The sequence below is a fragment of the Macrotis lagotis genome, chromosome 1 (assembly GCF_037893015.1).
Source record: "Macrotis lagotis isolate mMagLag1 chromosome 1, bilby.v1.9.chrom.fasta, whole genome shotgun sequence".
In the NCBI taxonomy this organism is placed as follows: Eukaryota; Metazoa; Chordata; class Mammalia; order Peramelemorphia; family Peramelidae; genus Macrotis; species Macrotis lagotis.
In genome coordinates, this window is record NC_133658.1 from 345,141,835 (window position 1) to 345,156,666 (window position 14,832).

General features: G+C 38.0%; 1 protein-coding gene across 4 annotated transcripts in view; it reads left to right on the forward strand.

Annotated features, from left to right (window-relative positions):
- EFCAB8 (EF-hand calcium binding domain 8) overlaps positions 1 to 7,661 on the forward strand; it is a 115,968-nt gene extending 108,307 nt beyond the window's left edge. For all 4 annotated transcript variants that reach the window (XM_074211886.1, XM_074211887.1, XM_074211890.1 and 1 more), the window contains 4 exons: positions 400 to 514; positions 1,737 to 1,932; positions 2,016 to 2,111; positions 6,361 to 7,661. In XM_074211886.1, the coding sequence (XP_074067987.1) occupies positions 400 to 514; positions 1,737 to 1,932; positions 2,016 to 2,111; positions 6,361 to 6,828 (875 nt within the window). In that variant the 3' untranslated portion in view covers positions 6,829 to 7,661. The remainder of the gene's footprint in view (positions 1 to 399; positions 515 to 1,736; positions 1,933 to 2,015; positions 2,112 to 6,360) is intronic.
- The last annotated feature ends 7,171 nt before the right edge of the window (positions 7,662 to 14,832 follow it).

A 14,832-nucleotide genomic window follows, 5' to 3' on the forward strand; every position in this document is an offset into this window, starting at 1 on the left:
ATTTTGATAGGAAAAGGTTGTACACTATAGTTTCTTTAATTTCCCAACCACTATTGGTTTGGTGTTCTTCCTAGATCATTGTTGGAGTGGTTGTGGTAGGATTGGAGTTTTTTTGTTTCTTTATACTCCTCTATCTTGGCTTGATCAACCCACCCTCATTTTCCAAATATTAAGTTGAAGCCCTTAAAAGTAGTTATATAACTTGTCTAAAGACTTACAGAAAAGCTGACTTCTGATCTAGCTAATTTCAGAGCTTAGGGTCTCAGTTGAGAGACTGTGATCATTCTAGGGAATAGCTAAATAGAAGAGGCATGGGAGGAAAGACTGGGTGGGAGAGATGGAAGTTGAGGGAGAATGTAAATTTGTCAGTTCAAGTTATTGATTTGAGTTAAATCTCAGGAACCTTTGGCTTGAACCTTTGGAGAAGGCTTGTGCTTATGACTGATGACTTCCAAATATCATCCATCCCAGAGTCAACAGAAGTGCCTGAGATAAAGGAAATCCTTGATTCGGAGTGAGTAGATCAACTCCAAACTTCTCTAGACTAACAAGGTTGGGGAGGGAGTGGTGGCAGGAAAAATCCCCAAACTTGGTATGGCACACAGGTTTCTCTTTCCAAAACTGCATGACCTTTAATTTGGTTTGAAGCCTTATTTCAGTGTTGAATATCTCAGTCAGAAGGTCCTTTAGAGCATGGAATGTTAGAGTTGGAGAAGAACCCGAGAAGATATTACATACATGCACACATATGCACACACATATATACACTTATACAAACACACACATATGTATATGCATTATTCATATACGCATAGAGAGAGAGGAGGAAAGGAGGAAGAAAGCAAATGAGAGACAGACAAAGATACAGAAACAGAAACAGAGAGAGAGAGAGAGAGACAGACAGGCAGACGGACAGATTAGAGAAAGAGACAGAGTTTGTCAGACTAGGAGCAGTTCCCAGAGACGATTTAGGTGAATCCTCTCACTTAACAGATAAAGAAACAGGTGAGATTGGAGCATCTTTTCCCCCCTTCAATGTGAATAGGGATAAGGATTAAGCCTGTGACTTTCTTGGTATAGGGAATTTCTGAATGAGAAGACTCCCTTGTCCAGGGCAGGATGGCACCTGCACTACAATTTCTAGTCTTGCTGTTGCTGGGGCACTGAGGAGGTGAGGTAGTGACTTTTCAGGGATACACAGCCAGTATGTATCAGACACAGATAGATTTAAACCCAGGCCTTCCTGGTTCCAAGTCAAGCTCTCATCCATGTAGAGGGCATAATCTCATGCCAAGTGGTACAACCATCTCTAAACCAGCTGTCTGCAACGCAATCGGAGAAGTATTTGACTTAAGCACTTTGTACTCCCCATTTGCTTGTTGCTCCTAGAGGGCTTGCCACCTTAGCTAAACAAGATGGCCTGCCTGGGAAACTTATCCATCATAGCACTGATATCAAATATATGGTACAGATAGTAAGGACTGCAGGAGTTTAAATGAGAGGAAGTGATCATAGTGGGTTGAGTTGGGAAGATTTCAAGGAGGAGGTCAGATGATCTTGGAAGTCAGGTGACAAGATTTGAATAAATGGAGTGATGTGGGGGAAGCACCTTCTGGGACACCTCTAGGACATAGTTTAAAGGACTACTTTCCTTTTTCAGACTTTTCCTGCAACCTTGTCCTGGGGAAAGGTAGTAGGAAGGGCCAGGAACTGAGCCTGAGTTATTTTTACTCTAGCCAAGAAGATGACTTTGCTAAGATCCTAATACAGCAGCGAAAGGATCAGTTGGAGCTCATGTCCCTGCTGCACAGCAAGTCTCCCAATGTCATGAGCAGACTAAGACAGTTGGCTGAGCAGAGTATACTGGGATCTGTCAAAGCTGGCAAGGGGGTTGAGGACACTTGGAATAAATGGAAGACATCTGAGCAACTGGTGAGAATGGAGCTACGTCTTTGAACTTTTCAGGTATCCCAATGACCCTTTTAAATCTTCACATGTACCTGTGATTGTTTCAGAAAAGTGACATCGTTGGAAAGGCTTATAAACCAAAGAAACGGAGAAGTGTGTCAGAGACTCCAGTCTTTCCACTGAAGTTTATGATGAACAAAGAGGTCAGAGTCCAGCTAAACAATATGGGAGGTGTTTTGGGGGGCTGGAGAATGGAGAGAGGAGTTTCTCAAAGAAGAGTAAAAAGGGATGTTAATTTGATGTGTTATCTTAGATGTTACTTCCCAAGACTAGAAATAACTTTCATATTTGATCAGGTCTTTCTCTCTCCTTCCGGGAGGGGAAATATTCAGATTTTCTGCTGACCAAGGAAGGAGAGAGGGAGAGCAAGGGAAACAGAGGGGCCACTGAGAGGAGATATGGAGAGGGAAGAAGAGTTGGATGGGGGAGACAGTCTGAGGAGAGATACACACACATAGAGGGATTGAAGAAAAAGAGGTGAAGGAAGAAAGGAAGGAGAGACAGAGACTGAAGTGAAGAATGGGATAGAGGAAGAAGAGATGCAGAGAAAGAGGGGTGAGAGAGAGGGAGGGAGGGAGGGAGGGAGAGAGAGAGAGAGAGAACAGGCCAGAAGCCTCATAAGCATGAAATATTGAGTCATTATTTCCTCCATCCAAGAATATGCAAAAGGAACAACCTGTGTTATATTCCTACTGAATTATTACACAAAGATAAATGGAAAAAAAATAGCAAAATATAATGTTGGGATGACTATGCGTATATCCTTAAACATGAGTGGAGATCTGATACTGATAAAAATGATAGGACGGGAAAGGTGAGGGAAATGTGTTAAGGGGCTTGATGAAGAATTGGGAGGAAGAAGGGCAAGTGATGAACTTTGGTCACCTGAGTTGGTCAGGCCGCATTATAAGAAGGGAAATCCTAAGGGTGTATACTGAGTAGGATTTACCTTCCATGAATACTGTGGAATCTGAGTCCTATATATACCATCCTAGTCCCAGCTTTCAGCCTACTTGGGGAAATGAGTTGATGAGACCCAGTGAGAATTCTTTTTATTTGCCCTTCTCAGGAAATTCAGTCTACTAATGACCCCAGATGATTGAAGCTTATCTCTGAAAATGAAAAGTTTTTATACTTTAGTGATGTTTAAGTTGTCATTAAGTTCATTTATTTGAGAAGCATTTGTTAAGTGCCTATTGTTTGTAGGTGCTGGGAGAATTAGAAAAATTTAGGTAGGATAATTCCTGCCCTCACAAACTATTAGGAACATTAATGCATACCTATTGTGATCAAATCAGAGATTTCAAGAAATGCAGGCAAAGCCTCACATTTAAGTTGATCTACTTGTGAGTTTAGAAAAAATGTGTGTGTGTGTTTATACATAATCTATATATATATACACAAATATCAATTTAGTGGGCATATTCATTTGTTTTAGATATGTAATCAATGCTATGTTGGAACTCTACCTTGGTGTGGTTTTGAGAAATGAAGAAGCAACCTATAACTGTAACCCAGGCATTAATAATGTCCAAGATATAGACTGATTGTGATTGACCAAGGATGTGTGAGGATCTATGCAAATTTTATACTGAAGCAAACAGAGCTGAAACCTTTTGCAAATGTACCAGTTTTAGGGAAAGCAGACCCCAAATATATCTGGAGAAACCAATCAAAAAGTCAGATTCAGGAGTGGATGGAATTCTTTAAGAGTTGCTTTCATAAGGGGAGGCTAGGTGGCATAGTGGATAAAGCACTGGCCCTGGAGTCAGGAGTACCTGGGTTCAAATCTGGTTTCAGACACTTAATAATTACCTAGCTGTGTGGCCTTGGACAAGCCACTTAACCCCATTTGCCTTGCAAAAACCTAAAAAAAAAAAGAGTTGCTTTCATGGATATACATGAAAAGCTGTTTCAGAATTCTGTCAAACTTCCTTTAGTGTCAACTGTAGAGGCCTGACCTAATCATTGTGCATTACTCTATGATTAATACATAATTAATTGTGTTTTAATTCATTACTATGTTAATGAATTATTGCATAATAAAAATAACACATTTCTTTCTACCTTTAAGTCTTAGAAAATTTTTCTTCACCAAAACCCTTTAAAATATTATTATTTTTTTTCCCATACAATTTATGACCATCAGAATCTGGTCTTGAATTTAAACTCAAGTCTTTGAGCAAAGTAATGTGAGAGACCTGATTGGGGTATACACTGATTATTAATCACTAGGAACATCTGGGAGGGCTTCAGGGATCAGAACTCTATATCAGGTCTTGGAAGTACAAATATAAGTGAACAAGATAGCTTTTGTTTACAAGAAACTGTCATTCTAATTTAATCCATAAAGAGGAACTATAAAGATGGGTCAGGGTGGCAGTTTGGTGCAGAGGTGTCTAAGGTGGCATGGGAGCCTCTGCTGGGAAAGATAAAAGACTCACTTATAAGAGTCTAAAATTCCAGGGGAAAACACAAGGAATAAATAATGTGAGTAAAGGCACAGAGGTAAGAGAATTCAATTTCCTGGGGATAGAGATAGAGATAGAGATAGAGATAGAGATAGAGATAGAGATAGAGATAGAGATAGAGATAGAGATAGAGACAAGATCAATTTGACTAGTCACTAATGAGGCCATGCTAAGAGTATGTGTGGAACCACTGAAAATTTTGAGTAAAGGAGTAACATGAATAGAATGAGGGACATGAAAGATTTTTCTGCTAGCAGTATAAAAGATGACTTGGAAAAGGAAGAAAGTGCAGGGTGGGTAGACTCTGTTAGGAAGCTATTACAGTAATCCAAGATGGGCGGTAATAAAGACTTGAGTTATATAGTGGTAGAAATAGAGAGATGATACAGAAGTAATAGAATCATTAGGATTTATTAACTCATTGGAAATTAGAAGTAAGGAAAGGAAAGAATTGAATATAACCTCAAAGTTCTAAATAAAAAACTTTTGGAATGTATCCCATAATTTTTAAGAATGGATTTTATTACATTAAACATTTCACAATTACATGTAAGATTTTTTTTTTTTTTTTTAGTTTTTTTGCATGGTAATGGGGTTAAGGCCACACAGCTAGGTGTCTGAGGTCAGATTTGAATTCAGGTACTCCTGACTTCAGGGCTGGTACTCTATCCACTGTGCCACCTAGCTGCCCCCATATGTAAGATTTTTTTTAACATTCATTAAAAGTTTTTGAGTTTCAAATTTCCTCCCTTCTGCCCCCCCAGAAGGCAAACACTATGAAATCAATTAAACATGTCATGTTTTCTTAAACAGAGAATATGTTTACTATTTCTTGTTTGCTCTGAGTAATAATTGTAAACACTAGTTATTATATGCTGGCTTATTATATGCTGATATGTGTGTATGGATTTGCTGAAATCTTTTAGATTGTAAATCCCAAGGGTTTTCCTCCCACATTCTGTTGCCACAATAAATTCTGAGTGGAGCCCTATTATTCTCTAATACCAGAAAGTCCCCAACTCCTTTTGAAAGAGAAGTAAAATATTAACAAACTATGCAAGGAGATGGTAAAGTAGATAGTCTCATCTAGTCTTTTTTTTTTTTTTTGCATGGCAATGAGGTTAAATGGCTTGCCCAAGGCCACACAGCTAGGTAATTATTAAATGTCTGAGGCAGGATTTGAACTCAGGTCCTCCTGACTCCAGGGCCAGTGCTCTATCCACTGCACCAGTTAGCTGCCCCTCATCTAGTCTTGTAACAATTACTACTTGCTGTACTTGGATAAAAAAAAAACACACACAAAAAAAATGCAGGCCCTGCAGTTTTTTCTAAAAGGATTTTCACAATTGTAAAAGTATTTGGTTACTGTCTCATGCCCAAATCTGATGATAAATCCTTTCAGTTGCATTCCAAATACTCCTTTTTTCTCCCTTGAAAGATTTCCCCTCATTTTCTATCCCTCTCCTTAAAACGCTTTAGATATGACTCGACTGCCCCCTCTTTCCAGCTCCTCTTTATGGATTAAATTAGAATGTCAGTTTCTTGTAAGCAAAAGCTATCTTGTTCACTTACATTTGTACTTCGAAGACCTGATACAGAGTTCTTCTCCCTGAAGCCCTCCCAGATGTTCCTAGTGGTTAATATTCAGTGTATGGATCCTTAGTTACTGTAGAATGTGACTGATTGGTGGTTTGCTTTTAAGTAGCCTTGCCAAATCTGCCCTCTAGAAATTGAATCAGCTGTCAGTGAGCACCACATGATAATAAATCTCTTTGTTTTCAGTTTGGCCTTCTGTCTTTGACCCTACTCTGATATGATCATCTGATGATATTTCCCGAGGTCAAGAGAATTGTCCAGCACTGGTAACCCTGCACCCTAGCTCCTTTACTGATTGTTTGTCTTTCTCTGATTTTATTGTCAGATCTCTCCTCAGGTCTATCGATGCCTGCCTTACAAAGAAATGCAAGATTTGACTCAACCCAATATGACCATCTTGAAAACAACACAGACTGGTAAGAAAAAACATGTCTGGCTAATCACTCAGCAGATCATCCGGAGCATCTCTCAGGCAAAGCAGGGGCCAGTGGAAACATCCAGTCAGTCACAGAGCCTCTCTTTCTCCAGCCCATTTTCATCAAGGAATTCCTCCATCACCTCATTAACATCTTTGAAGCAGTCTTCTTTCTCCTCCTTTTCTTCTTTAAAGCAGCCATCTGTCTCTACAGCAATACCAACCTCAAAGAAACCAGTCCCTTCTTTCTTAGCAACTTCCAGGAGGAAGGGACCTTCAAATTCTTCTTCATCCACTGCCACCATCACAAGTTCAGTGCCTTCAGTGAAGTCTTTAACTCCGCCCTTAAAGCCTTTAAAGTCAATCCTTAAAGTGTGACCTGGGAGGCTGCCACCCCAGGTCTCTTCTCTCAGGAAAGTTGCCAGGCCACTGAGGTGAAAGGAGGAGATGAATGAACTCTTTTCTTAGCATACAAATTAAAGTGTAGATTTGGTTGCCTCACTCTACCCTAATATGCCCTCCTAGAATTATTACCTTCTCCCATTGAAAAACTATGCATAACTTCTTAAAGAGAGAAAAATAAATTTTGTTTTGGGGTTCCTTCATGCTTTCAAATTAGGTTGTATTATCCCAGAAGGTGTAGATAAAGGGAGGACTCTCTTTCTCAGAGGAAGGGTCACAGTCTCATGTATCCTGGACATAGCGTTTCCACATAACTAATGAGGCCATGCTAAGAGTATGTGTGATGTGATCATGTTTATGGTCTAAGGGTAGAGAATATAATTTTGTGTTGGAGGCTTTAAAAAGTTTTCCAGATTTTCTTTTTATTTCCTCTATTAATCAAGAATATATTGACACTGGTGATCTAGCTGTTCCACAAATTAGACACTCCATCTCTTGACTCTGGACATTTTCTCTGTCCCCCATTTCTGGAATGTTCTGTTTACTGTTATTTCCTGGCTTCCTTCAAGTCCCAGTAATATTCCATATTCTACTGAAAGCCTTTCTCAACCCTTGTTGATATTAGTGCTTTCCCACTGTTATTTCCTAGTTATCCTGTCCATTGCTTCGTATATATTTGTTTGTGTGTTGTCTCCCCCATTAAATTGCAAGCTCCTTAAGTGCAGAGACTGTCTTTTGCCTCTTTTTGTATACCCAAATTTAGAACAGTGTTTTGCATGTAATAACAATAAATTTTATTTATTGATTGAGTGACTGATTTTTTTAAAAATATCCCAGGCCTGGAGCTGGGAGGTGGGCTGAAGCTATAGTTATAAAGATTATAGGAGTTGAAGAAAGGGACAAGGTCAATATGAGATTGAATAGTTGCAATGGTTCAGTGTTTTCCCTGTAAAGAATCATTACTTGACCCAGGAGTGCAGGTATAAAAAAGAAAAGAGATTTATTGAGAAGTAGTTACAACATAGAGTGATAGAGAAGTTAAAGAAAACCACATGGATTGTTAATTTAATCCTGACAGATGAGCTGCAAAATAAAGCAGAAGTCTGAAAGTAAAAAAGAGGCAATGCCTAGGCCACAATCTCCTTAAATCCCCCCTCAGGGTCCATGGAAAACTGTGGTGACTTGGGACTTGCCCAAGTCCCGCTTTGGAGAACTTGCCTTTTGTGGAGGGGTTTTGAGGATTTCTGTTTCTGGCTTGGGTGGTCTCAAGATGATATTTCAACCCCTGCAATCTAGCTTGCCTTCCAATGAGAGCTTGGTCAAGGTCAAACTGAAGGTCAAGATAATGGTGTGTTTTAACAGTGATAGAGGAAGAGTGAAGATTTTTTAATAATGCAAACAAAAGATTTTCAAAATTTATGTCCAACTAATTTCAATATTCCCTATGCTTATGATTCTCTGTATCATCACGGGGGAGGAAAAAACACTGTATTCACAGTCAGAAATCCTGATTTTGGATCACAAATCTTAGACAATTTCCTTAGTTTTAGTCTCAGTTTTCTCAATGTGGAAAGTTAGGAGACTGGATTCAGTGAATTCTGCAGGTCTCTCACAAACTCACATGTTCTATATCTGTATGTTCTAGATGTGACAGAAAAACGCGTAAGGGATAGGGATTGATGGTAAAAGGCAGATGGTAGTTCCTGCACTTTGTTCAGCATTGATGGGGATAGGGAGGGGGCACACAGATTGATAGCATATTCTTATTATGTGACCTGCATTTTGTTTTTAAGTACCAGCTGGGTGTGTGTGTGTGTGTGTGTGTGTGTGTGGATCTAATTTGTTCTATCTTCCAGGATCTTGTTCAGTAGTCACCGGAATATTAATTATGTTGATAATTTGTCATACACTGTGGAAGGCTTATAGAATATGAGTTGAAAAACATCCCATTTAACTAAGACAGGACTCTTCACTGTATTATCTCTAATGATGTTCCTCTAGCTTTAAACATTACCAGTGATCAGGAACTCATTGTCTTTCTAGACATTCCATTGCCATTGATAAACTGCTCTGAGGGTTAAGAAGTTTTTCCTCACATTTTTGTAACTCAGCACTACTTGTCTTAGTTTTTCTTCTAGGGATATCCAGAATAAATCCAACTCATTTAATGAGATGGAAAAGAAATTTAGGGAAACTTGGATTTCACAGTGTTTATAAGTCCCCTAAAAATGATGATTCTATATACTGATAAAGGAAATACTTGCACTGAATTGAACACAGAGAAAGTACAGTTCCAGGCAACTTCTATGACCATGGAAACATTCATGGAAATCTGTTGCTTCAGTTGCTAGGTAGACTCGTGGACTCATGACCTACTCCTAGGCTAATGGTGTTTTTTGGTGACAACTAGCTGACTATGGATTATTTTAATCCAGTTCTGGATTTAGAGAATCTAGATTCAGATCCCATCTTCTATACTTCCTAAATGAACTAAGGGTACTAAGACTAGTATACTCCCAATTAGAGTACTACTCATGCTTCTATCAGGGGGTCTGGGATAAGGGTGGAGATAATGGTTGTGGTTGATACGAGTGGTCAGTAACTTTGGTTGTGTGAACCTTTGACATTGCTGCAAAAAATTCTGCTGCCCAGATCCTTCCTTACTTGGCTTTTAGGTATAGTCTTCATTTTCCTCAAGATAATGTTTATTAAAAATAAAGGTAAGTTACATGAACCTCAAATAATTCTCTGGACCCTTTGCAGTGTATGGATCTCTAAGTACAGATATCAGAGTGGGTATAATTTAGGGATGGAGAATAGAGTAGAGCTGTAGGTGTGGGGTGTTGAAGGGGCTGAAGTGGGAGTAGCAGAAGAGGTTGGAGTTTATAGGGATGGAGTAGCTGTGGAGTGGTGGGGTTAGAGTTCTCTGTGGTAGGGGAGTGATTAAAGGGCCTGTGATGTAAGTAAAGGTGTTGCTGCTGCTGCTGGTGGTGGGAGGCAAAGTGATAGAAGAGATGGGAGGATTTCTGGGGGAAAATGAAAGCTTTGGAGGAAGTGATTTGAATTTTACCACCTCATAGGATTTTTTTTAAGGTTTTTTTTTTTTTTGCAAGGAAAATGGGGTTAAGTGGCTTGCCCAAGGCCACACAGCTAGGTAATTATTAAGTGTCTAAGACCAGATTTGAACCCAGGTACTCCTGACTCCAAGGCCGGTGCTTTATCCATTATGCCACCTAGCCACCCCACCTCATAGGATTTTAAAACTAATGTATATAGAGCTCACCTAGTCTTAAGAATGAGGAAATCACACTACTAAATATGATGCACCAAGTATAGCATCCAAATTCTTAGAGAAGTTGAATGAGTTACAGGAAGACATAGACAGCAAAACTCTATTGGTGGGAGACCTCAAACTCCCTCTCTTAGATTTAGATAAATCTAGCCATAAAATAAGGAAGTTAAGGAGGTAAATAGATTGTTAGAAAACCTATGCACGATAGACCTTTAGAGAAAATTGAGTGGGGATAGAAAGGAATATACTTTTTTTTTTTCCTGCAGTACATGACACAAAAATTGGCCATGAACTAAGGCATTAAAAAGCTAATAAAAAATACCTCCTCCTCAGATCATAATGCAGTAAAAAATCACATGCAATAATGGTCCAGGGAGAGATAGAACCTCATTAAAAAAATTTTTTTTTGCTTTTTTTTTTTTACAAGGCAATGGGGTCAAGTGACTTACCCAAGATCACACAGCTAGATAATTAGTATCTGAAGTCAGATTTGAACTCAGATTCTCCTGACTCCAAGGCCAGTGCTCTATCCACTTCACCACCTGTCTGCCCCTTAAATAACCTCATTTTAAAGAATGAATGGATCAAAAAACAAATTATAGAAAGAATAAATGATTTCATCCTAGATAATGACAAAAACAAAGCAACATACCAAAACTTATATGATACAGCTAAGGCATTTGTCAGGAGATATATATTTAAATGCTTACATGAATAAATTAGAGAAAGAGGCAATCAATGAACTAAACATACAACTAAAAAATTAGAGAAATTAAAACCCTCCAATTAAATATCAATATAGGAATTCTAAAAATTAAAGGAGAAATTAATAAAATCGAAAAGAAAATATTGAACTAATAAAACCAAGAGTTGGTTTTATGAAAAAAACTAATAAAATTGATAAACCTCTGGTTAATTTGATTAAAAAAAGAAAGAAGAAAACCAAATTGCTATTATCATAAATGAAAAAGGTGAACTCACCACCAATGAGGAGGAAATTAAAGTTACAATTCGGGATTATTTTGCCCAACTGTATGCCAATAAATTTGATAATCTAAGTGAAATGGATGAATATTTACAAAAACATGTTGCTCAGGTTAAATGAAGAGGAAATTAAATCCCTAAATAACCCTATTTCAAAAACAGAAATTCAATAAGCCATTATTGAACTCCCTAAGAAAAAAATCTGGGCCAGACGGATTCACAAGTGAATTCTATCAAACATTTAAGGAACAATTGGTTCCAATTCTATATAAACACTTTGGAAAAATGGGTGAAGACAGAACTCTGCCTAACTCTTCCTATGAGACCAATATGGTGATGATACCTAAACCAGGAAAAGTCAAAACAGAGAAAGAAAATTATAGAACTATCTCCCTGATGAATATAGATGAAAAAAATCTTTTTTTTAAAGAACGATTTTATTTTGAGTTTTACAATTTTCCCCCCAATCTTGCTTCCCTCCCCCCACCCCCCATAGAAGGTAGTCTGTTAGTCTTTACATTGCTTCCATGGCATACATTGATCTAAGTTGAATGTGATGAGAGAGAAAATATATTCTTAAGGAAAAAAAATAAAGTGTAAGAGATAGCAAAATTACATAATAATTCTCTGGATAAAGATGGTATTCTCTATGGCAGATATCCCAAAATTGTGCCTGATTGTTCTACTGATGGAATGAGTAAGTACATTAAGGTAGATCATCACCCCCATGTCGATGTTAGGGTGTACAATGTTTTTCTGGTTCTGCTCATCTCACTCAGCATTAGTTCATGCAAATCCCTCCAGGCTTCCCTGAATTCCCATCCCTCCTGGTTTCTAATAGAACAATAGTGTTCCATTACATACATATACCACAATTTGTTAAACCATTCCCCAATTGAAGTACATTCACTTAATTTCCAATTCTTTGTCACCAGGGGCTAGTACAAAAATCTTAAATAAAATCTTAGCAAAATGATTACAGCAAGTTAATCACTAGGATAATACACTATGACCAAGTAGGATTTATCCTAAGAATTCAGGTGTGGTTCAATATTAGGTCTATTAGCAATCATATGATTATATCAATAGATGCTGAAAAAGCCTTTGACAAAATACAGCATCCATTCCTACTAAAAACACTAGAGAGTTTAGGAATAAATGGATTGTTCCTTAGATTAATAAGCAGTATCTATCTGAAACCATCAACAAGCATTATATGCAATGGGCATAGGCTAGAGGCATTCCCGATAAAATCAGGGGTGAAACAAGGATGCTCACTATCACCACTACTATTCAATATTGTATTAGAAATGTTATCTTCTGCAATAAGAGAAGAAAAAGAAATTGAAGGAATTAGAATTAGGAAGGAAGAAACAAAACTCAACTCTTTGTACATGATGGTATACCTAGAGAATCCCCAAAAAATCAGCTAAAAAACGACTAGAAATAGCAAACTAGCAAAGTTGCAGGATATAAAATAAACCCTCATAAATCCTCAATATTTCTATATATATGACTAGCAAGATGTAGTAGAAAGAGTTAGAAAGAGAAATCCCATTCAAAATAACTTCAGGCAATATAAAATACTTGGGAGTCTACCTACCAAGGCAGATTCAGAAACTTTATGAAAACAATTACAAAACACTTTATCACACACAAATAAAATCAGATTTAAATAACTAGGCAAATATCAACTGCTTGTGGATAGGCTGAGCTAAAATAATAAAATGACAATTCTACCTAAATTAAACTACCTGTTTAGTGCCCTACCAATCAAAATTCCAAAAAATTAATGAGTTAGAAGAGACTAAGTAAATTCATATGGAGAAACAAACAGTCAAGAATTTTCAGGAATTTAATGAAAAGAAAGTTCAAAAGAAGGTGGCTTAGCCCTACCAGATTTAAGATTATATTATAAAGCATCAGTCATCAAAACTGGTATTGCCTAAGAAATAGAATGGTGAGGGCACTAGGTGGCGCAGTGAACAGAGCACGGGCCCTGGAGTCAGGAGTATCTGAGTTCAAATCCAGCCTCAGACACTTAATAGCTGTGCGGCCTTGGGCAAGCCACTTAACCCCATTTCCTTGCAAAAACCTAAAAAAAAAAAGAGAGAAAAAGAAATAGAATGGTGACTTAGTGGAGTAGACTAGGTGCAAAAGAGATAGCAGGAAATGATTATAATAATCTGTTGTTTGATAAATCCAAAGAGTACAGTTTTTGGGATAAAAACTCTGGGATTAGAGCAACACCTCACACCCTATACCAAGATAGATCAAAATGGATACAGGATTTAGACATAAAAGATAATATTGATGCAGAAAAACCTGGGCATGGAGTGATGAGATCAGTTGGAGACAAATTTTGTAAATTTTTTGTTTGCATTGTAAAGGGAATCTTCCTTTGTCCTTCCATACTTGAGGGCCTGACCTTCAACCTTATTTGGATTGGATTGGTTTTTTTGATGGGGCAGCCAGGGAGCACAGGTCCTGGAAGACCACCCAAAAGAGACCCCTCCCCAAGAGGCAAAATCTCCAATGAGGGATGTTATAAATGAATGCAAAGAAAAACCTGCTAGAGTGAAAGAAAATTGTACATTTTATTCACAAACCTTGCAAGATACACCTTACAAGATATGGGTACCTCACCTAGGGGTGAAGTAGGAATTAGTCTTGGAAGTCAGGTAATTTATGGTCTTCAGAAACTCTTTCCCCTCCCTCTTGGATGTTCATAGGCTCTCAGAGCTTGAGTTACAATCTAAGAGGTCCACCCATTCTATGACATGCCCCTGCCCTACATCATAGGATTCATGATATGCTAATGAACCCAATCATCACAGTGGGTGTGTGGGTTGATATTCAATTACCTAATTTTGAAAACTCAGTTGCATTAGGTCAAGATCTCTAGGTCACTCTTGACAGGTTGAGAGGTTTGGGGTTTGCTATCCCTGGAATGGGATTAGGAAAACTCTCCCAGTCTTGTGATTGACTGGGCCATACCCCTTTTGTAATGGATTCCCTGAGGGCTTCCTTCCACACCCTGTGAAGACCAACACCCTACATTTCTCACATACTAGAAATCCGGAGGGATGGGAATTCAGAGAAGCCTGGAAGGATTTGCTTGAACTGATGTTGGGCAAGATGAGCAGAACCAGAAGAAGATTGTACATCATAACAGCAACATGCGGGTGATGATCAACTTCAATGGACTTGCTCATGCCATCACTGCTACAATCAGGGACAATTCTGGGGTATCTGTGATGGAAAATACCATCTGTATCCAAAGAAAGAACTGTGGAGTTTGAACAAACGCCAAAGACTATTACCTTTAATTAAAAAAAACCATGTTATCTTATTATGTAATTTTGCTATCTTTTATATTTTACTTTTTTCCTTAAGGATATGATTTCTCTCTCAGCACATTCAACTTAGATCAATGTATAGCATGGAAGCAATGTAAAGACTAACAGACTACCTTTTGTGGGGGGGGAGGGAAGCAATATTGGGGGAAAAATTTTAAATTAAAAATAAATAAATTAGGAAAAAAAAGTATGAGGAAATAAGGAAGAGGAGAGGGGAAGTGTCTTGATTAAAGTCAATACATAAATTGTATGAGTCAACAATCATTTATTATTTACTATTGGTCAGGCACTATGTTAATTCTCTTCTGGGAAAACAAAGAGTAACAAAATATAGTCTCTCTCCTT